This window comes from Protomyctophum parallelum (assembly GCF_964188405.1).
Source record: "Protomyctophum parallelum genome assembly, chromosome: 8".
Classification (NCBI taxonomy): domain Eukaryota; kingdom Metazoa; phylum Chordata; class Actinopteri; order Myctophiformes; family Myctophidae; genus Protomyctophum; species Protomyctophum parallelum.
The window spans coordinates 10,395,375-10,419,952 of record NC_139703.1 but is presented as its reverse complement, the minus strand read 5'-3'; the positions used below and the strand labels follow the sequence as shown (position 1 = coordinate 10,419,952).

Here is a 24,578-nt window from a genome sequence, read left to right as displayed (position 1 = left end):
ATCCAGCTCTCACAACCAGCGCAGTGCATGCAGGCGTAGACAGTAGACACACATGACACACGTACATGCACGTGCACTTTTACACACACAAGTACCTATATAGTTGCTGTAAATCAATGCCCTACTACTTCATACATGTCACACAAGAGTATATAGGTGACCGTGCCTTTTCGGTGGCCGGCCCCAAACTCTGGAACTGTCTGCCCCTTCATATTAAGTCTGCTCCCTCCTTAGAGACATTTAAGTCCTTACTCAAAACCCATTTCTTCTCCCTGGCTTTCAATGTTTGACCTAATTAACCTGTGTACTTTTTTGTGTTGTTTTGATTTTACTATGTCACTTGTGTCATGTTTCCTGTACAGCACTTTGGTTGGCCTCCTGGTCTTTGAAAATGTGCTCTATAAATAAAATTTGATTTGATTTTGATTTGATTTGATTTATTGAAAATGGCCACTTTGTGACACGTTGTGAGCTTGTTGGAAAATTGTGATTTCTTCTTCGAACACTTTCCAAGATTTTGGACGCCAGAGTTCATGTGATTGGTCAGCAGCATGAAAACACACTGGGCCATCAGGTCAACATACAGTATTTACTGTGGGCTAATTGCACAGCAACACAGAAAAGCTCACTGCAAAAATACAGTACGTTCTCACAAAATCTGTCCCCCATGATTAATGATTTAACCCATTCTGACCGGGCACCCATTTTGGTGTTAGCATCATGTTATGCTTTAGCTATTTAAAAATAGCAGATCTACAAGCTCATATCGCGCCACCGAGTGGCGCGATATGAGCTTGTAGGTCTGCTATTTTTGAAAAATCGAAGAGCGACTGACATTTCTAGAATCTGATCTCAGGTCAGAATGGGTTCATCAGACCAGTGTGTGACCGGCGGAAACCTCGTATGAATCTGATCTCAGGTCAGAATGGGTTAATGATTTAATTAATTAATGATGTGGGAACAATCACAGCCAAAAAAAGATCCACCTCACCTGATCTGTAGCGGTCATCCCTGGTTCCGGTACGGTGTGGCCTCCGGGAGCGGCGGTCGCGGTACCGCGAGGAGCCGGAGGGGGGAGGGGCAAGACTGGAGGAGGAGGAGCCAGAGGGGGGAGGGGCATGGCTGGACGAGGAGGAACTAGGACCAGGTGACGGCTGTTCAATCTGAGGAGGGGGCGGCGCCGGCGGCTCCACTGTCAAATACACACATCACACACAGTGTTGTACACACAGTAGTGGTACACATCACACACAGTGTTGTACACACAGTAGTGGTACACATCACACACAGTGTTGTACACACAGTAGTGGTACACATCACACACAGTGTTGTACACACAGTAGTGGTACACATCACACACAGTGTTGTACACACAGTAGTGGTACACATCACACACAGTGTTGTACACACAGTAGTGGTACACATCACACACAGTGTTGTACACACAGTAGTGGCACACAGCAACAAACAGCCACTACGCTACATGCGAAAAAAGGAAATGTTTGAAAATGTTCGCCTATAACGACATTCCCAAAATAGGGATGCCACGTTGAAAGTCTGACAAGGGGTATATATATATATTAACCCATTCTGACCTGAGATCAGATTCATACGAGGTTTCCGCCGGACACACACTGGTCCTGATGAACCCATTCTGACCTGAGATCAGATTCTAAAAATGTCAGTCGTTCTTCGATTTTTCAAAAAATAGCAGACCTACAAGCTCGTATCGCGCCACTCGGTGGCGCGATATGAGCTTGTAGATCTGCTATTTTTCAATAGCTAAAGCATAACATGATGCTGACACCAAAATGGATGCCCGGTCAGAATGGGTTAATCGATTACTCGATTTATCAAAAAGAAGTCATTGATAGAATAATATGCTCGAAGTGGATACCACATGTCCAATCTCATCATACTGGTCTGGTTGTTTTGGTGATAAAAGCCAATCATTGGAAGAATCAATGTGGTGAAGTTATTTCTCTATTTCTGTGTATGTCAAATTTTACACAAGGCGACTGTACTGTTGAGTAAAGAGCTAACATACCACTGAGGGGCACCAGTGAGCAAACATTACAACCTTTTAAATAGCTGGTTTTTTACTTTGAATATAAAAGTAAGCCTGATTTAATATGGCACTCTTGTTGGGTATAATATCCTTGTTTATAAACAGGACAATGTCATTTCAAAAAGAAAAGGTGATGGATAAACCAGAGAGGCACTGAGGCTCATTTACCTGGAGGATGGATGACGTATGGAACCAACAGCTTAATCCGTTTCTTCTCATAACCCTTCTGTGTAATGTCACCTGTGAACGATAAGAGCCAGGTCACTTAAATGTACAATAAAGGAAAGACAACATTCAATATTGTAAAACTCTTCTAGGAGCAGCACTAGTACCACTGTGGTATTTCATGCCCATATCCAGCAGCAAAATGCACCATTGTAGCATTGAGATGATAATTTCAATTTATGTACATTGAAAAACAACACAACACCCTCCATCCAGTGAATTAAGAGCTGGTAGATATTTGGCTGGGAGAAAATGTTTGCAATATTTTGTCTATTTTAACATGAATCGTTTCCTTCACTCCCATTCTATTATATGACTGACTGATGCTCAAATTTCACTTCTCTTGTGTCTTGTTGAAAAATGTACCTCCAACTCCCATTTCTCACAGAAATCTGACAATGGAGCCAAACCACAAAGTCAAAGAGCACCCAAGTAAAGAGCAAGTGCAATAAACGTGCAGGTACATAGTACGTGTAGGCTACTGTACACAGTTACTGAACGGTTCATAGTACTGTACACATTGATGAGTTACTGAACAGTTCATAGTAGGCTACTGTACACATCGATCGTATACATCCTGGAGCTAAGCCTTGTGAATGGCATAATATATACAGTATGACATAAAAGAGCTGACAGTGTAATTTTATATGTCAAATATTCATATCTTCTTTAAACTTCCTCAATCACACAATTCAACAATCTACAGATTCTACACTGGATGACAAATTAACAAGGAGATGAACTGGGTAAATTGTGTTTCCCTACAGCAGTAAAACAGTGTTTGAATTACAACGTATCTTTTGGGGGAGCCCCCTACAGTAATTTTGGGGGTGAGGGTTTCAGGGTACTGTAGTGTATACGCATGCATTATAGCCTGCCCTACATGTATCAGCTCAGAAATAGAGAGATGTGCCCACACCTACATGTACAATTATAAAGTAGGCTACTATCATACATTTCAGTTCATAGAGAGAATATTTAGCTGGGCCATCAAAGCGACAGAAAGAATACTATCTCTATGCTCTCTGCCGAGGAACAATACAAATGCCAACACAGTGGGCAGGCTACGCTTTACATTACTTTGTTTGTTAGTAGCATCCATGATAGTTATGAACATACCCAGAGCCTCAAACACCAGAAGACGTTCAAGAGACAATAGCCTATAATAGTATGACGATCTTCTGCCCTACACTGTCCAACGACACAGTGGAAATAATTCCAATATCATCATTTTTCTGCTCTGCTTCTCTTATTAAAATGTAAATGTCGGAAGTCCTATGAACCGTTGTCAATTAATAACAGGGCAAACAAGCAGTGTAGGAATTTGTTCATTAAAATCTATTTAGATGTAGAACTTGGTATAGGCTAAGCCTATTGCCAATTTGCCATGCCCGGCCTACTGTAATGTTTATAAAACAAGACACTTCTGGACCTGTACACCCACTCTAAGATCCAACAACCTCAATGTGGTATAAAACTCCCTGGTGTTTGCCACCTGCTAAAGTTCAAACACAGAGAGAGGAGAGAGAGAGACGGGGGAGGTGAGAGATTGAGAGAGTGTGAGAGAGAGAGAGAGAGAACATGCATTTTGTTTTGATCGCATTGTTCCACTTTTTGCTTTGGCAATGTAGACGTATGATTTCTCATGCCATTGATGCCAATAAAGCCCTTTGAATTGAATTGAAAGAGTGAGAGAGGAAGAGTGTCAGTCAGATGAAGAGTTAGTCATGGTAGTCTCGCGTAGCCACTAGCCAGACAACTATTCCACAATCTCCGAAAGCTATACAGTCTGGAACTACACCTCCCGAAATCCGAGTAAGGAAGCTGCCATTTCCGTTCACGAAAATATATTTAAAAATCACCCCTGTGTGAAGTGAGGGGCGCTAATAAATTAAAGTCTAACTCATGTTGCTATGATTAGGTGATGTAATGTTGATGTAAAACAAACACAGACCAAACAAACATTAAACTACTGTTTGTGTAATAGCAACTAAACAAACATAAAACTCTGTCCATTGTCAATGGCTTTATTTTATTTCCATTTCTGCTAAGCAACAAGCTATACAGTATATGCTTAATTGTTTTCTATTTAAATTAGGATACATTCGTGTGACTGTAAAGACAAAACAAAGTGGGGAGGAGGCTTCACATCCGCTTTATATTTTACTCATGATAGAGCTTCCGTTGCTCCAGACTGTATGACGGAAGCATTTGAAAATTGCGAGAGGCAACAAACAGTCTGGCAACGTGAGACTAGGCATATGGAGGACAGTGCTGGAGAGGATCACAGTACAAGATTGCAGTGAGAGCCCATGGGAGGTGTAGAGATGTCACGATGTCACGCTCATGACATTTTAGTTGACAGTTCAGTGGTGCTATAAGAAGACTCCCTGGTGGTCTAGTGGTTAGGATTCGGCGCTCTCACCGCCGCGGCCCGGGTTCGATTCCCGGTCAGGGAACTCACTTTTTCGATGAATTGAGTATGAAGGACCGCAATGGAAACAAGCTATAGGCTTTCTGGGGTTTAAATTGAATCATCTTAGCAGACCTTAGTGAACTGTACTTTCCTGTGTTTTCTGCAAACTGTCAGTCAGTCAATCAATCAATCAATCAATGAAAGACAGGAGAATGCATCACACGGTTGGTATCAGTGGTGGACAGTAATGTAGTACATTTACTTTAGTAAGTAAAGTAGTAGTACTGTACTTAAGTGCATTTTTATTTTGTATTAAGTATTTTTATTTTTGAGGGGCACAAACATTGAATGCCATTGATAATGAATGGCCAGCTTTGAGTGTTTGTGTAAACACAAACATTGAAGACGAAGGTGAGGAAGCAAATTCTGATTGGCCGGAATGAGATGACGTTTGATAAGAGCGTCCCTCACTTCACACGGGTGTGGTTTTTGAGGGGCGCCTCCTATGCCCAGCTTTTAGTGTGTGTGCAACTGCAAACGCAAACTTTGAATGGACAATTTGTGTTTGTGTAAATTGTGTATATACAAACATTGAAGACGAAGGTGAGGACGCAAATTCTCATTGGCCGGAATGAGATGATATATGATGATGTACGATGATTATATATATATATATATATATATAGGCTACTATATTACTTTCACTCCACTACATTTCTTTCTAGGAAAATGCATTGTGAGCTTGTAGCTTGTATTTTCACTATTATTGATTTTTTTGAAGATTTTTTGAACACCAAGTATTAAAAATAAAATAAAAAGAGTACTGATACATTTTCACTTGTAGTTCAAGTTGTGTAATATATACTAGGAGTATATATACTTCTAGACTCAAGTACTGGGGTTGACTACTTTGGAAGGAAGTGATTTTCCAATGTGTTTCCCCAGGCTTTCATTTTTCACAGAAATAAAAGCCTGGTTAGTGGCTCTGTACTTTCCCATCAATACCAAATCTCTTCGTCAAAAATATCAGATTTACAACGCAATGAAACGTGACACATTGTGAGCTTGTAGATCTGCTAATTTTGCCTAATGTTCCCTAACTTCCCCCCAGAATATGGATGCTGGTGTACAGGTGCTTAACAAAAGTGGCAATTTAAGAGTTCGTTTTAAGCACGTTTTGATTATCGTGGTAATCTCGTCGTTAATCACAATTATTTGAGCCTCAATAATCGTGACATAAGATTTTCCATATATCGTCCCATCTCTAGTCTAAATTAGGAACGGCACAGAAGCCAGAGCAGGGTGGGATGTTTTAGACACATGCCAAGGGAAAACAGAAAGGGAGGGACGATGAAGACAAGAATTAGGAGGGGGACAAAAGATGAAGTGAGATAAGAGCAGAGGAAAGTGATAGAGGTGACCAGGGAGGCTAGAAGTATCAGAGGACAAAAGAGGGACAACGTTGGCATGTGTGCAGTGTGCTGTGCCTGCTCCGCACGCACACCCCACATTCCCCTTCAGCCCTACTGGGGTGGATGTGCATGTGAATCTGGTCCTGAAGCATCACAGCTTTCTGCCAGCTTCCCTGTGATCACAGTTACAGTATGACACACACAGTCACACACACACAAACATATGCTCCTTATCTCACACACACACACACACACACACACACACACACATGCTCCTTATCTCACACACACACACACACACGTCATTGCGTGTCTGTTCTGTATGTGTCGGACAGACTGCCTACGTGTGTGTGTGTGTGTGTGTGTGTGTGTGTGTGTGTGTGTGTGTGTGTGTGTGTGTGTGTGTGTCGAGTGTAAAGTCGATCTGACCATTGATTCTCCAGAACCTGCCCAGTGCCCACTCTGTTCAGGTGCACACATATCTCACGAACCACACATCTGATCGACTTCCGTTCACACTTGGCGGTATTGCTGAAAACCCAAGAAAGTGCCTTCTGCCTGCCCACTCTAATCGGCCATGCATTCCAAATGACGGACTGGGCGGCCATGCCCTGAATACATGGGAAGAAGAGGTGACTGGCTTTCTCCTCAGTCTAACACTCGGGAGTGTCCTCTGTGTCACTGTGCCATATAGCTCTCAGGAAAAATTATATTAGGCAGCTTAAATACAGCGACAGAACAAGGTGAGTCTTTCCCCGTTACACTAGACTAGAGATCAGAGGAGGATTTCCCTGTGATTATGGGTCATTTATTTACTTTGTTGTACACCCACCCATTTTGCTTGCCAAAAAGAACTGATGCTTGTGTTGTGTTTTTCCAAGTGTAACTCAGGTGTACGGTAACTATTTTTTGAGTGGTGCAACCACTCCAAGGAACAGCAATGTCCGTGTTCACATATGTGACGTTAACCTACCTATGTGCTAGTTCACCTATGTGACTATGAGCACCAGTATGACTATGAGTACCAGTAGGGGCGCTGTTGTGCCAGAAACAGAGAGAGAGAGATAGTGCTGCACTGTTGCCTGCTAATGAGAGAGAGAGAGAGGGGGGGGGGGGGGGGGAGGGGAGGGGGGAGAGAGAGAGAGGGGAGTTGCACCACTCAGTTCACACGGGTATGATTTTTGTTTGACAAGCCGGTCATATTTGTACCATGAAAGGTTTAGTTAGGCTTAACGATAGATGATAAACTATTGTGCACATAAGGACAATACGCAGTCGCACAGCTATGCACAGCTATCACTATGCACACAAAGACTACACAAACCGTACAACCCCAAATGATTCATTTAATTTTAGCAGCATCCAAATACACAGCTTCACATCTCCAATAGGTGAAGTGGGGAAATTGAACAGCTGTTACTGAGCAAACAACGCACGCAGTATGCTGCTGATTGTGCAACACACAGTATACCACCTAAATGAGAGTATATTGACGGCACGCTATAGGTGCAGTGAGCCTGATAACTAAAGTCCAGCAGCACACTCTGGGCCCCGACTGTCGACTCACTCGTTTTCATGAGGAAAAAATGAAAGAAAAAGCAAACACTTCCATAAGTAATGCATGAACGGTACAGTTGGCCCAGCATACTCACATGACTTATTTTTAGCTCATGTGAACAGCAAGCTTCACTGCAGAGAGAGAGAGAGAGAGAGAGAGAGCAAAAGATGGAGATGGGGATGGGGGAGGGGTCCGTCCGTGTGGCATTAGATGAATTGCTAAGTAAACACTATTCCATCTGGGTGATTTCAGATTTATGTTTGCCTGTAGACAGCCATTGCTGAGTCCTTGCATCATCAGCGCCTGGCTTCACCAGTGGATACCAAAGAATGAACACCCCACTCCCAGTCCCAGTCCCAGCAGCTGAGATGGTACGTGAAAAAGTACACCGTCTATAAGTCTGATACGCGTTCCGTATCAAATACAAAGAGACAGGGGGAGCCAAGAGAAGACTTTAACCCATTTAGACCTGAGGACGATTCTACAAAAAGGCTTCTAAATCAGTTTTCTGATAAACCTATGTTTCTATGTCAGCGGTGCTCAACCTTTTTCATGTCAAGGACCCCCAGAATTATCTGTATTTGGCTGCGGACCCCCATCTGAAAATATGTTGTTCCAGGGACCCCCCAGAAGCAAAGATTTGAGTTAAAAACGTATATAAAGAATATATATTCAAAGATTTGCGCCACATTTTCATCATTCTTTCAAAAATAGCAGATCTACAAGCTTGTATCTGCTATTTTTCAATAGCTAAAGTATAACATAATGCTTAAAACACCAAAAGGGGTTCCCATCCATTTAATGGAGCAGACTGGTTATGAGTATGATGATTGTGTAAATACCGTATTTGTGGCGAGAGAGTCTGGAGAGTCTGAATGAGGACACAAAAAATAAATCACATGTTCCTAACATGTCCACACAGCATGTTGACTGAAGCGTTTTGTGAATGTTTTCAAAATGTGTACAAATAAAGTTGAATATTGTTTAATATAACAATACAATGTCAGTGAGATCGAACCAGTTCTCATTAATAACAACCTGGGTAAATTATGGGCAAAGCTAAAACTCATACAGAATCAAATTTCTTTTAAAGTCCTGGCCTGATAAAACCCCCAAAGGTGTTATCAGTCAATCGGGCCGACAGGAAGCATATACAGTATACTCGATAGTCAGTCTTATTTTGTGTCTTCAAATCATATCAAATCATCATACATCATGTCATATAGGGGTCTAGAGAATAGACTCAGATGCGGTTATAATATGCAAATATGTCTTCCTGGTCTGGTGTATTCCCGATTCTTTCCTGAAAGCTGAAAGCCTTTGAGTCAAAAAGCCAAAATCAGCCAATCCTCTGATTATCATACAGCCACGGGCGTCCCAGTATTGCACAATGTCTGACATCTCTCTACCAAATAGAACGGGTGTCCCCCATGTCACAATCGTTATGCGATGCTCAACCAATGGCACACCTCCCACCCAATCTCAATTCGCGTTCTCACTTTTACATCTTCACTATTGTCTTCAATGTATGTGTTTACTGTTTACACAAACCCGGAAAGCTGGGCATAGGAGGGGCTAGCACCCCTCAAGAATTGCGACAGGCCTATGTCTGCTAATCCATAGCTCTCCCCTACATGTGGAAGGCCTCCGTAGCTAACCCATTTTTTTACAGACCTCTTGCACTGTCCATAGCCCTCCACACTGTGGAAAGGCAACGCTTAATGGACCAGCGATCAATGTCAGTGTCGAGTGGTAGACTTTTTCCAACGAGCAGCCAGCCAGCCAGAACAATCCCGGCATTTATTGACGTGGTGGTGAGGAGGACATCTGCATTCAGCCTGGAGTGTTGGGGCTTGATTTTATTCTTTTTACATTCTAGGGGGAAGAGACATCAAAGCTTCCCCTTGTGCGTACCCTGTACTTCATCTTCATTCCCCCTCCCAGCTCCACATACTGAACACTTGTTTAGCCCAGGATTATTTGAATTGCAGTGAGAGACTGCTCCCTCTTTCTGCCCCGCAGGCCCGCGCTCTGAATAGCAATTAGCCGCAGCTACCTCTCTCTACTCTGGTTCCATTAGCCAGCTACCTCTCTACTCTGGTTCCATTAGCCAGCTACTTCTCTACTCTGGTTCCATTTCTTCAATTAGCCAGCTACCTCTCTACTCTACTCTGGTTCCATTAGCCAGCTACCTCTCTACTCTGGTTCCATTTCTTCAATTAACCAGCTACCTCTCTACTCTACTCTGGATCCATTAGCCAGCTACCTCTCTACTCTGGTTCCATTAGCCAGCTACCTCTCTACTCTGGTTCCATTAGCCAGCTACCTCTCTACTCTGGTTCCATTAGCCAGCTACTTCTCTACTCTGGTTCCATTTCTTCAATTAACCAGCTACCTCTCTACTCTACTCTGGATCCATTAGCCAGCTACCTCTCTACTCTGGTGGGGTTCCATTTCTTTAATTAGCCAGCTACCTCTCTACTCTGGTTCCATTTCTTCAATTAGCCAGCTACCTCTCTACTCTGGTTCCATTATCCAGCTACCTCTCTACTCTGGTTCCATTAGCCAGCTACCTCTCTACCCTGGTTCCATTAACCACCGGGACACCTGTCTTCACGTTTAATTATATACATCCTAAAATAGAGAAAATAGCTGTTGTGCAAGACAGACAGAGAGTGAGAGGGGATTCCAAATATTCCCATCTCACAGGAAACAATCACTTTCATTCCATTCCACTATCTAAAGGTGTGGAGATGATTACTGAAACACAGTGCACAGTCACAGGCAGTCTAATTAAGAGAATCCTAGCTTTTCCCCCTAGATGACCTCTGATACAATACGACACGTCATATTGCTGATTTGTGCTGACTAAGCACACTTGTGTGTGAGTGTGCTTGCACACAGGGAGTGTGTGATGTGTATGTGCAGTAGCATTGTGGTGGTGTAGGTAGTGCATGCTGCATACTGTACACATGCTGCTTCTGCTTGCAGCTGCCAGATAGCCTTCTTAAGTTCTTCGAGAGGGGTGAAAACAGGAGCCAAGGGCATAAGTCTCGTTCTGCCGGTCCACAGACTCTCCTCCACCATCATGATTCCTGCAGTGCCTCCTTATGGGTCATTTGGGGTTCCAGGCTAAACTGTAGGGGATCTCAGAGCCGCAGTAGGCCCCAGACATGAGCTGCACAAGCCCATCAGTGTGTGGATATCATGCCAAACACTGTCCCAAGACACTAGGGTAAAAAGAAAATGGCAGTTATGGCCATGGCCATGGTCAGCCTTGGATGGCAACACATCTAAGTAGGACACTCCAAACTAAAACCACACACCTGGTTCCGTGCTGCAGGTCAACTAAGGGTATCTAGTAAAGGGTGGATACAGGTTTATGCCTAAAGTGACCATAGTAGGCCTAAGGAGCATTGTAGAGCTCAGCCTAACATGGAGAATCAAGAATCCTCTTTACTTCCAACGGTAGGAGTCCTCAGGAATCACGCTGCAGAATATGAGCTGAGGACAGCATGATGACAGGACCCTAAACCAAAAAGGGACGGTTCAGGCTAACTACAGCACATGGTCCAATGCACTCTGGCATTGTTTCCAATGGGAACCTACAAGGCAAACACAGTGAGAGAAGAAGCGAGGTTGGCAGTGCTTGGCCGCTGTGCGGGAAAAAAAGAGAGTGGAGATCCAGGGAGTCCAGGAGAGTTCATACTGATAATTGTGTAGCGCAGATGGTAATTGTGGAGAGATATTCGTGTGTGTGTGTGTGTGTGTGTGTGTGTGTGTGTGTGTGTGTGTGTGTGTGTGTGTCTCTCTCACTGGGATTCCTTACCAGCAGCCAACAAGCACACTCTGCCGAAGAGATAACCCACTACCTGCATCAACATTCAACACAAACACATCTAAACACAATCCTCCCTACAAGCCTCTGTAGACATTTTTAAAGCTCAGCTCAAGACCCACTTCTACAACATTGCTTTTAATTGATCTTTTATTTTTTGTTATTCATGTCCTCACTGTATTGCATTACTGCTTGTTTTTTAATGTCGTTGCCTTGCTTTTCTTTTATTCTCCATTGTTCTGTAAAGCACTTTGAGCTGCATTTCATGTCATGAAAGGTGCTATACAAATAAAGTTTTATTATTATTATTATTATTACAAACATTAATATCCAATTTATTATCCAGCATATTACATAATGTTGTCTCAAGAGTTAGCTTACAACACATCCCTTTCTCTCACTCACACACACACACACACACACACACACACACACACACACACACACACACACACACACACACACACACACACACACACACACACACACACACACACACACACACACACACACACACACACACACACACACACACACACACACACACTTTAGAGCAGCATGATGTCATGTTTTCCAGCGTTCAATCTTGAGTTGTGTGACAGGGTTTTCCTGCTTTATGTGTGGGAACTGTTCCAGTCTTACACATCTGCTTACAGAATTTCAATGGAATTAAATAAGTCACTGTGATCAGGATGAGGTTTCATAACAGCATAATATTATACTGTATCTGTTAAAATTCACATCCACATTGGGTGGGCCAAGGACCACTGGTGGGCCTTCAAATAATTTGGCAAAACACAAAGATTTTAATGATAAGTTATAACAATATATAAAAAGGAAGGGAAAAAAGTTCTAATTTATTCTTTAAAACTTTTGTTCATTTTAATGTTGATAAATAGCAACTTAACCCATTTATACCTGGTGTAACTTGCATGCTGGATGCGCCCTCTGTGTCACATACACACCTGTGTCATATAGCAACATACTTTTCCCCCTTTTTTGAATAAGAATTTGAAGGTTTTCAGAAAAGCTTAGAAGGCGTTTTTACAATCGACCTCAGCAAGGCCGTGCAGAGAGCACTGAGGGGGCAGGGGCTCAAACTCCAGAAAAGGGCACATGTGTGCAGGGGTCCGTCCCTTGTGCCATTTCATGTCATTGGACAGTAAAATAAGCAATACATTCTCATTAGTCTGAAACTAAGCCCCCCCTCTGCACGTGCCTGGGCCTCAGGTCTAAATGGAAGTTTACAACTACGTTATAGTTCCACTGATCCAAGCAAAAACACAATCGATTGATTGTAAAAATAAACAAACTCTAAAAATGCATGCAGCCCAGTGCCCACCGATCCAACCCTTAACCAAGCTCACAACCTGTGAGCTTGTAGATTGGCTATTTTCAGCATGCAACCAAGTGTAAAATCAGCTAGTATTGATGCCATCAAGGCCTGCCAAAATAAAACTATTCAGATGACTAAATTAAATTGTATTCAAAAGACTATGACTAAATGCAATACAAATTTGCCGTCAAAATCAACACCGTTTCCAAAATAAGGAAGGTCCCACCGAGATTTGAACTCGGATCGCAGGATTCAGAGTCCTGAGTGCTAACCATTACACCATGGAACCTACTGACACGCAACCAAGTGTAAAATCAGAAAGGCCTTTCAAGGCCTGCCAAAATACATTGTTAAAATCACTAAAATCTTGTATTTACTATTTTGTCGACTAAAACTAGAGTAAAACTAAAACTTTTCAGATGAACTAAATGCAATTTGCTGTCAAAATCAACACCGTTTCCGAAATAAGGAAGGTCCCACCGAGATTTGAACTCGGATCGCAGGATTCAGAGTCCTGAGTGCTAACCATTACACCATGGAACCTACTGACACGCAACCAAGTGTAAAATCTGAGTATGACGCTTTCAAGGCCTGCCAAAATACATTGTTAAAATCACTAGAATCTTGTATTTACTATTTTGTCGACTAAAACTAGAGTAAAACTAAAACTTTTCAGACGAACTAAATGAAATTAAACTAAATTGTATTCAAAAGACTATGATTAAATTAAATACAAATTACAGTGATGCAAATAGCCTGCATCCTGCATCCTTAATAAGCCCAAACCACACCAAAGGGTCGGGTCAACCACACCAATGCATCTCCTTGCAACTCAATAAGTTGCATTGGTATGGTTTATCGTTTTGTGCTTTGGTGTAGTTTGGGCTTTAGACTCACTGAATTGAGAAAGGACGCAATCATGTCACCCTCTGGGACCACCCCTGGGTACATCACTGCAAATTCGCTGTCAAAATCAACACCATTTCTGAAATAAGGAAGGTCCCACCGAGATTTGAACTCGGATCGCAGGATTCAGAGTCCTGAGTGCTAACCATTACACCATGGAACCAGCTGACATGTTGAATGCGTTCTCTCTCCCTCTCTCTGCCCACCCCCTGGCCCCTCTTGGGCTTAAAATACAGTCAACGGTTCCAACTGCTCTCCTCTTTGGAATAGCAAGCAGGGTGTGCCCAAGCCAACTCAGGTAACAGACTGACTCATATTTCAGTCCACACAAACCCATGTCACTTCTTACCTCATGGCGGGTGTGGAATAGAGTAGCTAAAACAAACACACACTGAACAGGAAACACAGGGCACTAGTGTCTGCCATGTGGTAAATGCAACAAAAAGAAATGCTTTCTGAACGCAGTCAGTTGAACGAACAGGCTGAGACTGGAAGAGCAGAACTGGAGCCTTGAATCAGCAAACTACATCGCCGCCAACCTGGTCCAGACACTAGTATTGATACGATACTGGAATTTCTAACTTTGATTAGATTTAGATTCGATACCACAGGGTATAATTATTTGACAGACTGAGGGCATAACATTTTATATGTTTATATAGGCTGTGAGCATGTCGTTTTTGTTGCTGTACGATTCTCCTCAACTTATCTCTGGTATAATAAGAGAAATATCACACTTTTTATTTTATACGTAATTGTTTTCCATCTTTAGATCAGGCATTTAAAAGTAACTTAAATTATGTAATTAACATTAAGTAAAGTTAATTAAGAGATGAGAGAGCATAGTATTGATAGTATACTGTGGGAAAGGAGTATTGAAATCAATATTCATAATCAATTTTAGTATCTATGTTGAAAAATCTATATTTTTGACAATCCACACACAGCTCCTCTAACAACAACCACAAGGAAGATGTAGATATCAAGGATCACAGTGTACACATGTACACACACACACACACACACACACACTTTGTCAAGGATGAAAACTCTCCCATTCATAAGTAAGGAGTGAGCTCCGGAGCGCTGTGACGAGCACAATGCTATTGATGTAAACTACAATACGCCATGGATGTTCTCATCACAGGACTGCAACTTACAGTAATCAAACGCTGTCTTAACCTGACATACTTGAAATAAGCCTAAAATGAGTCAATTTTTACGGATTTTATTTATTTATTTTAGTTTAGTCTTTACATCTCATATTTTAGTCATCTCAAAAGTTGTAGTTTTAGTCTATATTTTATTTGACTAAATAATTTCACAGGATATTTTTCTAAATGTTGTCAGGCCTCTGTGTGGCGTCGTAATGGCTGATTTTACACTTGGTTGAACGCTGAAAATAGCTGATTAACAAGCTCATAAGCCGAGTGCAACCAGACTTCTACTGGATCTCTTCTCCACTAGTCCATTTATCATATATTAGTTTAGTCATCATCATAGTTAGTTTTTATTTAGTTTGTATTTAGTTTGTCAGTGAAAAAAAGATAGTCGAACATTTTCCGTCAGTCGATGAAATGAACACTGCCTGAGATTTCTTCTACTACTACTGAGAGTTTTTCTACTACGAAATAAATACCAAAAGATAGCACTGCTTGTGTCAGGAAGGTGTCACGTTAGTAGTAGCAGAATGCATCAAGACACTGTTCTAGAGTCAACATGCCCCATTAAAGAAGAAATTGTAAACTGTTGTTGTCTTTTGATTTCCTTCTTTTTCAGTTATTCACCACCATAGCTTTTCACAGAATTAACACAAACCTTTAACGGTCCTGTAGCACAGGATGGCATCAGTGATAAAAGAGTACGTCCACAGGGAAACTATCTGAGTATTTTCCCATCTTTGCTTCATCCACACATCTCTGAGGAAGCGGATTGTTTTCCATTTCCTGCCGATACTGTCCCCACCGTTTCTCAACATCAGGTCCAGGGACCCTTTAGGACTTTACAATAAGGATTGGGGTCCCAGAGCAAAACAACTGTATCAAATGGGGGTCCGTGTGGTCTAATGCATATCACTGGGGGTTGTTGAAATTAAAAAGGTTGAACTAAACTAAACTACACACAGTGTTTAGGAAGGGATGTCAGCCATGTTAACATTGAAGATCTATGATTAGGTTGTTTTTTTGTTTCGTTTTTCCATAGCAGGTTTAACGGCTTAGTCGGCCATTTAATTTGGTTAGCTTTGACTACAACATATGGGCATTTTAATCTTTTGGGAATTGACAGAGAATAAACAAAGGGTTAGGCTTGGGGGTGGTTGGGTGTGTTTAGTTGTACGGTGTCCATAGCAACGCTGCCACTGTAGTGTATCACACCCATCACTCTTCCTGAGAAGCTCCATGTGGGATTTGCTGTGGAATGGACTCTGGAGTGGAGATGTGTCTTGGGTCCACCCATGGATAGACAGAGTCTGTTATACTGGTAGAGAAGATGATTGTGAATACTCCAAGTTCATTAACATGAGCCTGTCATGTATTATAGTCCAGATGTAAATTATGTAATGAATAAGTCCCTAGACCTGTGTTGTCTGTCTCTCTCTACTTTCCTATCATCATCAGCATCATCATTTGAGTGTCCTCGAGATCTGCAACACAATCTGCATCCACTGGTCTCTTTTGCTCATTGCCACACCAAGTTCATTCACAGTCAGTTCGGTGTCCCTACTCAGAAAAGAACATCTGGAAAAGTGAGTGGTCTTGTTCCTCTTGATGGGCAGGCCGGCAGGGTAGTCTCCACAGAAGAATATCCGAAATGACCTGGTCTTTTGCTTTGTGGCAGTGTTCAGCAAAACAGAGTCTTCTTTGTGCCACAACAACTAACCGTACGTTTTAACAGCGGGCGAGCATCGTCCGACACATAGACGTCACTGCCGTCTATGGAGCGGATGCTTGGGTGAACAGAGTCTTAATTTAAAATAGTTTAGACTTAACAGAGTGAAAACTGAAAATGGGAAAAAGAAAAACAAAAGTAAGAAGAAAAAACATTACGGAAACATTCTGGAAAAACAAATGGAGCAGGAAACTTCAAAAACAAAATAATTGATATGCCTATATTTAAGTTTGACCTAAATCATAGATTTATCACCACACTACTTGGGTGCGTTTCTAAGTTAGTTGAGCAAAACCACTGGGAATAGACAGCCTGAAATAAGCGTTTGCTGCAGCTGCACAATCTCGTCGGTGCAGCAGACTCAATTTAGTGAAATTCAATAATTGAGGGAACACAGTGACCGAACAGTACAGTACAGACTAGAGCCAAACCAAACCAATGTCAGATTGTTGGGTTCTGGAGAGTCCTACTCCTAGACACAGATTTGACAGATATTTTGGCATCCCAATACTGATGTAGTAAAAACAACTTTGAAACGGATCATCTGGGCTCTACTCCTTTCCCCCCAACTCTCTTTGTCTCTGTTATTTAATTAAGGTACGTTTGACTCATGAAAAGGAACTGGCAGGATTGTCAGATCTGGATAATGACACAGTTAGTATATAGAGTTACAGTAGACCACCACTGACTGACAGTCGACTGACTGACTGTCTAGTGTTTGTGCTTATTTGTGTGTGTGTGTGTGTGTGTGTGTGTGTGTGTGTGTGTGTGTGTGTGTGTGTGTGTGTGTGTGTGTGTGTGTTCAATATAATAATTCAATATATTTTGTACAGAAAGCATAGAATTCCAGGTCGCATTTGCAGGGTGAATGTGTGTTTGTGTTGTGATCTAAACTGGAATCAGACAAGGTGTTACATATACATACCACCCACAGTTAAAATTCTAAAGCGATGCTCCTTATTTTTTCCTAGTCTATAACCATATCTGTTAGAGCCCGACTGATGTCCTGGACCTAAAGCAACCAATTACGGAGGGTTTGACTGAAGATTTTCTAATCAATTTGAATATATATATATATATATATATATATATATATATATATATATATATATATATATATATTATATATAGAATATAATATTAAAGTTTATATTTGAGAAGAATAAACTTATAAGTAAACACATAAACACAAATAAAAAATGAACTTGAAAATCTTCTATTTCTTGAAAAGTTATTGGACACATTTACTGGCTACATAATTGCAGATACTGGTCGATGACGTCACAATCGGCCAGAGCCAGACCAACACATCGGTCATGCTCTAATATCTGTGTCTAGCTGGAGATCACAGCACAGCTCCTCTGCAACAGTAAATGAGCTTTTAAATAGATACAGTAGGCTAAAGCAGCTTCCTTCGGTCAGTGCTGCACACACACACACACACACACACACACACACACACACACACACACACACACACACACACACACACACACACACACACACACACACACACACACACACACACACACACACACACACACACACACACACACACACACGTTCAGTTGTCATGCATGTTGTCGTGAGTGCATAAATGCGAGTGCATATAACACAACTACATATATGCCCAATTGCCCATTGACAGTCTATATATCAAGTCTATTTAGCCTATAATAGACAGAGACCTGACTCAGTAAGCGAAACAATAACATAAAAACATATACAACAACCAAGGGTCTGATAAGAGGGGCAGCAATGAGAGCTGGGAGAGGAGAGGAGAAGAGAAAGAGAGAGAATAATAGAGAGATTCCGAGCAGCAGCAGCAGCAGCTCTGTGGCCCAGTGTGACTCACAGGCTAAATGAGCCAGGCGTGTTGCCTCCTGATGCTCTGTGACCTAGATTGGGAGACGCAGGCAGGGCCATAACATAATCTCTCATTTTGCCCCTCTCTCTCTCTCTCTCTCTCTCTGCCCTGCCATCTCCTTTGCATGGCCTGGACTACTAGGCTGCCGAGCTGAAAACCTGCCGCTCTCCTGCCAAGGCAACACAGACAGGCAGGGAAGTGAGCACCAGTCGTTGCTAGCACGCACGGCCGTGCCACAGCCTTTTCATTCTATATTGAACTTGAAGGCGAATACTTAGTTCACGACTTCACGGGCCGTGAACCGGAAGTAAAAATGGCTGTGTAAAGTGTCCCGCCATATTTTAAAGGGACTATTATCTGCATTCGATGTAGGGATAATTTTCCATTAGCAGTCATATAAGAGTCCTCCCAGAATGAACCCCTCTATGCAACCCCTGCCCAAACACACACAAGAATACAGTACACATACTGTAAGCTGCACTCAATGTGATACCCCCACACACACTCCAAAGTTGAGCAGCTTAACACAGTTCTTTTCAGTGCTCTGAATTCCAGTCCTGTACAATCACCACGCCTTTGATCCCCTCAATGGCATTCCCTATGTCCTTACAGTCACTGCAGCGGTCACAAGACAACTATGTGGGTCTCTGTCTCTCATCACACACACACACACACACACACACACACACACACACACAACTACTAGTGCTATGAAAAAGTGCTGATCCATAGGTTCTTCTCTGCGTGTTACTATGGGAGTCCCTTCTATGAGGACTACAATGGAGGGATTGTTGCCATGTGTAAAGGATATGCATGAGAAACATTAAGACTCATAGTCAGCCAGCTGCTGCCTGCCTGGCCTGGCCTGACAGCGTGGCGCTTGTGGGCCGAGCAGCACCGCTGAGCAGAAGGCAAATGCACGTCATCCCACTAGAAGACACAGACAATAGAACCTGGCATCTGTACAGCGCTAGCCTTTAGATGAGACAAGAGGCTTTTCTCATATGAAGTTACAAAGGAACAAGTCTTCCTCCAGAGTGTTCATCCCCAGCAACGGGATGACTTCCCAGCAACGGGATGACTGACCACTCTGGTGTCTTGTATTTATGCTGTCGTATGACAGTGTCGCACACGGAGTCCCCAGGACTTTTGTGTTATCCTTTGTATTTTTTGTATTACTGTACCACTTGCTGTATATATTTCTGACTAATGATTTATAATAAAGTATTCAATCTATCAAAGCTCTCAATGCGTCGTGGGTGCAATGCATCGTGAGCTCGTAGGTCTGCTATTTTTGCCGTGCAATGGCGTCATGCAACAAAGTATGAATCACTGACTCATGTTAGCGCTTATTGATGATTCAAATGACATTTATATAATTTATATAGCACCTTTATCCAAACCGCTTTACAGAGTGCATTGCATCCAGCCATTCACACAGCGATGGCAGATTAAACCATGCAAGGCATGCTCATCAGGAGCATTTAGGTCGTCAGTGTCTTGCTCAAGGACACTTCGACAGTAACAGAGTGGGTTCGAACCGGGAACCTTCCAATTCCAGAGTGGCCGGTCTACCTCCTGAGCCACAGCCTGGGTTCGAACCGGGAACCTTCCAATTCCAGAGTGGCCGGTTTACCTCCTGAACCACCGCCCAAACTGTACTCACAATACTGATGACTATTTCCGTGTCATGGCCATATGGTCACATCACATTATCTCTGGAGTCAAGTAAATAATTGACAAGCTGTAATTAAAAGCTAGAGAGTTTGGATAATGAATAGGGTGTGCTTTTGAGATACTGAAACTGTATTACAATAAAACCTCCAGCAACTACTCCTGAAGAAATAACTGGTTTAACATACTGGAGGTACAAACTAAGACCAAGCAATATGCCCACTACAATATCCACAGATAAATAAGGCCAAAGTATCTTCAAATCTAAATATTTTGATAATGTCAATTAAAGGAGCACTTCACTCATTTTCAACCTTATGTTCATATAATTGGTTCTCACTAATAATTATAAGATGGCATCATTGCTGTTTGCTTGCTCTGCATTGCAGATGTGGGGTGCTTCACAGTCAAATACCGGCCTACCGATCGGTGGGCAGATTTGGTATATTAAAACAAGATTTCCAAATTATATTTTCCTATGCAAACTTTGTGTGTTTGTGTGTATGAGCCGTTTTTGTAGCACGGAATGTGGTGATTTGATTGATTGAGCACGGAATGTGATGTATGATTATGTATGATATGAGTGCCACTCACTTCACACAAGTGCGATTTTTTATTGATGCCAGGACAATAGCTTATATTTTAGCTGGAACTCCCATCGATGATGTCAGTGGTAAGGCCGATTCATACTCCGATTTAGTGCCGAAAATAGGCGGTTCGGGAAGGTTCTCCGACCCGACTTTAGTTAGGCTCTATAAAAGTAAATTCATACTCTCTCACAGCTAGCATCCCTTGTAAATATCAGAGGTCCTTGACATGAATGTTTGTGGCCGGGAAATGAGCCTTGCACATCAGCGGGTACATATCTGACTGGCCCGCTGGCCGGGGCGTCCTCCAGACAGTCAGGGGGCCAGAAGTCCTTTACATGAAACTATTTGTGCCCCTCACTGAGCTCTTCAGAGTGGATATATACCTGACCGGCCCTCGCTGGAAAAAAAACATTCAATTTAACCTAAAACGTGAATGTAGGCCTACAGCAAAGCGTTTTTCCCTCACCATTTCTACCCCTCAATCGCCTCGCCTAGTAGTCTGACAATGCGGAGCTCATTTCCAGGCCACAAGCATTTGGAGGTTGGCTTGTGTCTCTTCCAAACTCCCAGTGTTTCCTTGTCTTCAACGCCAACAAATTGAACTTGAAGCTGCGCTGAATGAATGAGGAGATAATGCCGAAATGAGTTTGGGTTGACACAACATTTCAGTGGCTCCGAAGCGAAACCCCCAAACCTCTGAATGATGTCCCATCGTATAGTCTCTAGACTCTCTACAGAGCCGAACTAAAAGTGGAATATGAATCAACGCATATGGTGCGTTCACACACAGGCAAATGTAATAGATGCAGGCTACCATTCTTTTTTCAATGGAAGCCAGCAACATGACGTTGCAAAGACGAAATGATGCATGTAGCCTACAGTAGCTGCTCCAAATCAACTCACAACGCGTCTTTTGGTGCATTCACACGGGCAGATGAAACGATGCAAAGAGTTGAGTTGGAGCAGCTATATGCATCATTGCATTTTTGCAACGTCATGAGACGGACACAATTCAGAGTTTCAGAGTATTGGAATAAATTGTATTCGAATACGGAGACAGCAGTGAAGCGTTACAATGGAACACCGTACTGGCTCAACCACATCTCAGTCAGACTTCAGCTTAAATACATTTCCTACCCCCCTCAGGGGTAGGTGGGTCCTAACATAATTATGCCAATGAAAAGACCACACAAGTCACAGGTCAAATGTCAGTGGGAACAGAAAACAGCTTCTCATGGTTCGGTTTATGATGTCCTTAAATGTACAACTTAGGTCTTCCACATTTCCTTGACAATGATCATAGTTCTAAGCATGTGTGTTGTGTCCTTATTTGCTTACATTATCTGATCTGTGAGTTAAATCCAACATCACCTCTCTACACCTTCATAATAATCACTCCATTAATTGGTGTCTGTCTATTATTAACCAGAAATAACTGTGGTCAAAGCAAGCATGCCAGTCAACTAGGGACTAGTTGGAGGATTCACACCCAATCGCACTGGAAGAATACAAAATTCATGACATACTTTGATAATACGGAAGGAGGTAGGTAAGGGCCTGCACACCATTCTTTAGGCAAAATAATTACTTTATTATTAAAGGACTACTTCTATCTTCATATAATAGGTCCTCACTAATAATCAAATGGCACAATTTTTTGTGCCATTTGTGTCTCATGGGAGGGCTGTGGGCAGTTCACACACGTGTCCACCAGTGACATCATCGATGGGGAATCCAAGCTAATGGAAACTGCAGGCTTTCTAGTCCTGAAAAGTTGCAATGTGAAAAAGGAAGCCATCGTTCTCAAGATAATGAAAATCTAAAGATTGTTGTAAAAAAAATCTTGGTTAAAACAAAATCAAAATCAAACGATGTTGCCACTGGTGGACGGGTTTCTGAACTGACCACAGCCCTCCTATGAGACACAGACTGAGTAGGAAAAAATGGTGACATTTTATCATGATTATGAGTGAGGACCTATTATAGGAAGATAGGTTGAAAAGTGGTGAAGTGGTCCTTTAAGACAACGTTTCGATCTCACAGGATCTTCATCAGGTCAGTTAGTATCCTGATGAAGATCCTCATACTTTGATAATACCTAATCTCTCAAGATTGGATAGTACCATACACTTAACAAAACAGACTATTTTAATTAATTGCATTAATTTTTAAGGAGTGGGTCTACATACACGGCTATCGTTTTCCATTCATCTAAATATTGACCACCTGTCAGTCAAGTTGTTTTCTAAAACCCAGTAAAAAAAACATCTAGGACATATAAAAAATATTATTTCCTATTAGGGGTTGACGTTTTAACTGTCCAAGTCATAAATCCCTACTCCGTAGAGATGCAGCATCTGTTAATGTAAGAATAAAGATAAATGCTTCTAATTTTAACAATGTATTATCTTACTACTGTTAACGGTATCACAGCAGATTAGAATGATTAGCCAAGGGTTCTGAAACCATCTCCAGAATCCTCCACCCAAGCTTCTTTTCTCTTGGTTCATCTATCTTTCTGCACACATTCTGTCTTCCTCACTCACAAATTGTCACAATATTGCGGTGGAAGGCAAGAGAAGAGACACTGTGCAAAATATAGCTCTGGAAGAATGGAGTGACTCAAACACGGGCATCATTAGAGACCAAATATATTCTCTCCTTTTCTCCATCCAAAACATGTTACTCATCCACCCCCAGGCAGGCACGATCTGCACAGCACTACCAATCCAGTAACATTGTGAATCACTGTGTGAGAACTGAGAAGGTGGCTTGCATAACATTTTCATTGTTTTGTTTTGTTTTGATTTTCTCCACCCCCCCACCCCCCCATATGTCATTCCTGCAAATCAAAGCATACTGTTTTCATTATCTCTGAAGACATGGACACAGAAGTCTTAGTATTAAGCACAATACAGGCTTTGATGTCCACACTCCATGGAACAGTAGAAACACAAGGCCTCCGTGATGATGAGAAACTTGACCCATTTTCCTCCACAAGAGAGGAAAGGCTGAATATGGCCAACAGCTATGGTGGTATGCATATCTCTGCATAACACTGCTGATCAACTGCCAACCGATAAGACTAAGAATCTGTGCCACGATGCTGAAAACACAGGTAGCAGCATCTATATAGATGTCAACCTAGCTGTAATACGGCGTTTTAGATCACATTTAAATATACGACACTACTTCGGAGGACATGTCAAGTTAACGAATATTAAAGAACAGGATGTCAGTGAATTTGCATCATTTGTAGAGTCGTGCGTCCGTATTCACTGCAGTCTCCGTCCGGTTGGCATGGGACGATCGGATGGGATGGTCGTTGTCTGTTGATGTTTTTATCGGGAGCGTTAGGATCCACGCTCCCGATGCATTCAGTACTAGTAGTAATGAATAAAGTTGCAACTGGTACATATCTTTTGCTGACTGTAAAATAAAAACTCACCTTCAGACAGCTCCAGATCCAACTCCGCCAATTGGTCTCTGACCTCCTTAGGAAGAGCAGACACATCAAAGCCACAGTCAGACATGATGATCGTGGGATGACTTCAGCCCTTCAGTGTGCTAAATAGTGAACAAAGAGAAATGCCACGTTTTACGGCCAAAAAGAAATATTGAAATCAGGATGTGGATTGTCTTCCATCCCTGCGACTCCTCGACACCGCCATAACTGTGGGAGATGAAACGACTCACCAGAATGTCACATGACCACGGTTGATGCTAATTGTTAGGACTGTATAGTATACTATAACAGACTGCTCCCTCTGCTGTTTCTTAACGGAAATGCAGAGACATC

The 24,578-nt window shown here is 42.2% G+C and overlaps 1 protein-coding gene across 1 annotated transcript in view; it reads right to left on the bottom strand.

Annotated features, from left to right (window-relative positions):
* The window catches only part of dip2bb (disco-interacting protein 2 homolog Bb), a 52,960-nt gene extending 28,513 nt beyond the window's left edge, over positions 1-24,447 (bottom strand). The window contains exons 1-3 of the mRNA XM_083771506.1: positions 24,228-24,447; positions 2,237-2,308; positions 992-1,192 (exon numbers count right to left, since the gene is read on the bottom strand). Of these exons, the coding sequence (XP_083627632.1) occupies positions 992-1,192; positions 2,237-2,308; positions 24,228-24,312 (358 nt within the window). The 5' untranslated portion in view covers positions 24,313-24,447. The remainder of the gene's footprint in view (positions 1-991; positions 1,193-2,236; positions 2,309-24,227) is intronic.
* Positions 24,448-24,578: the final 131 nt, after the last annotated feature.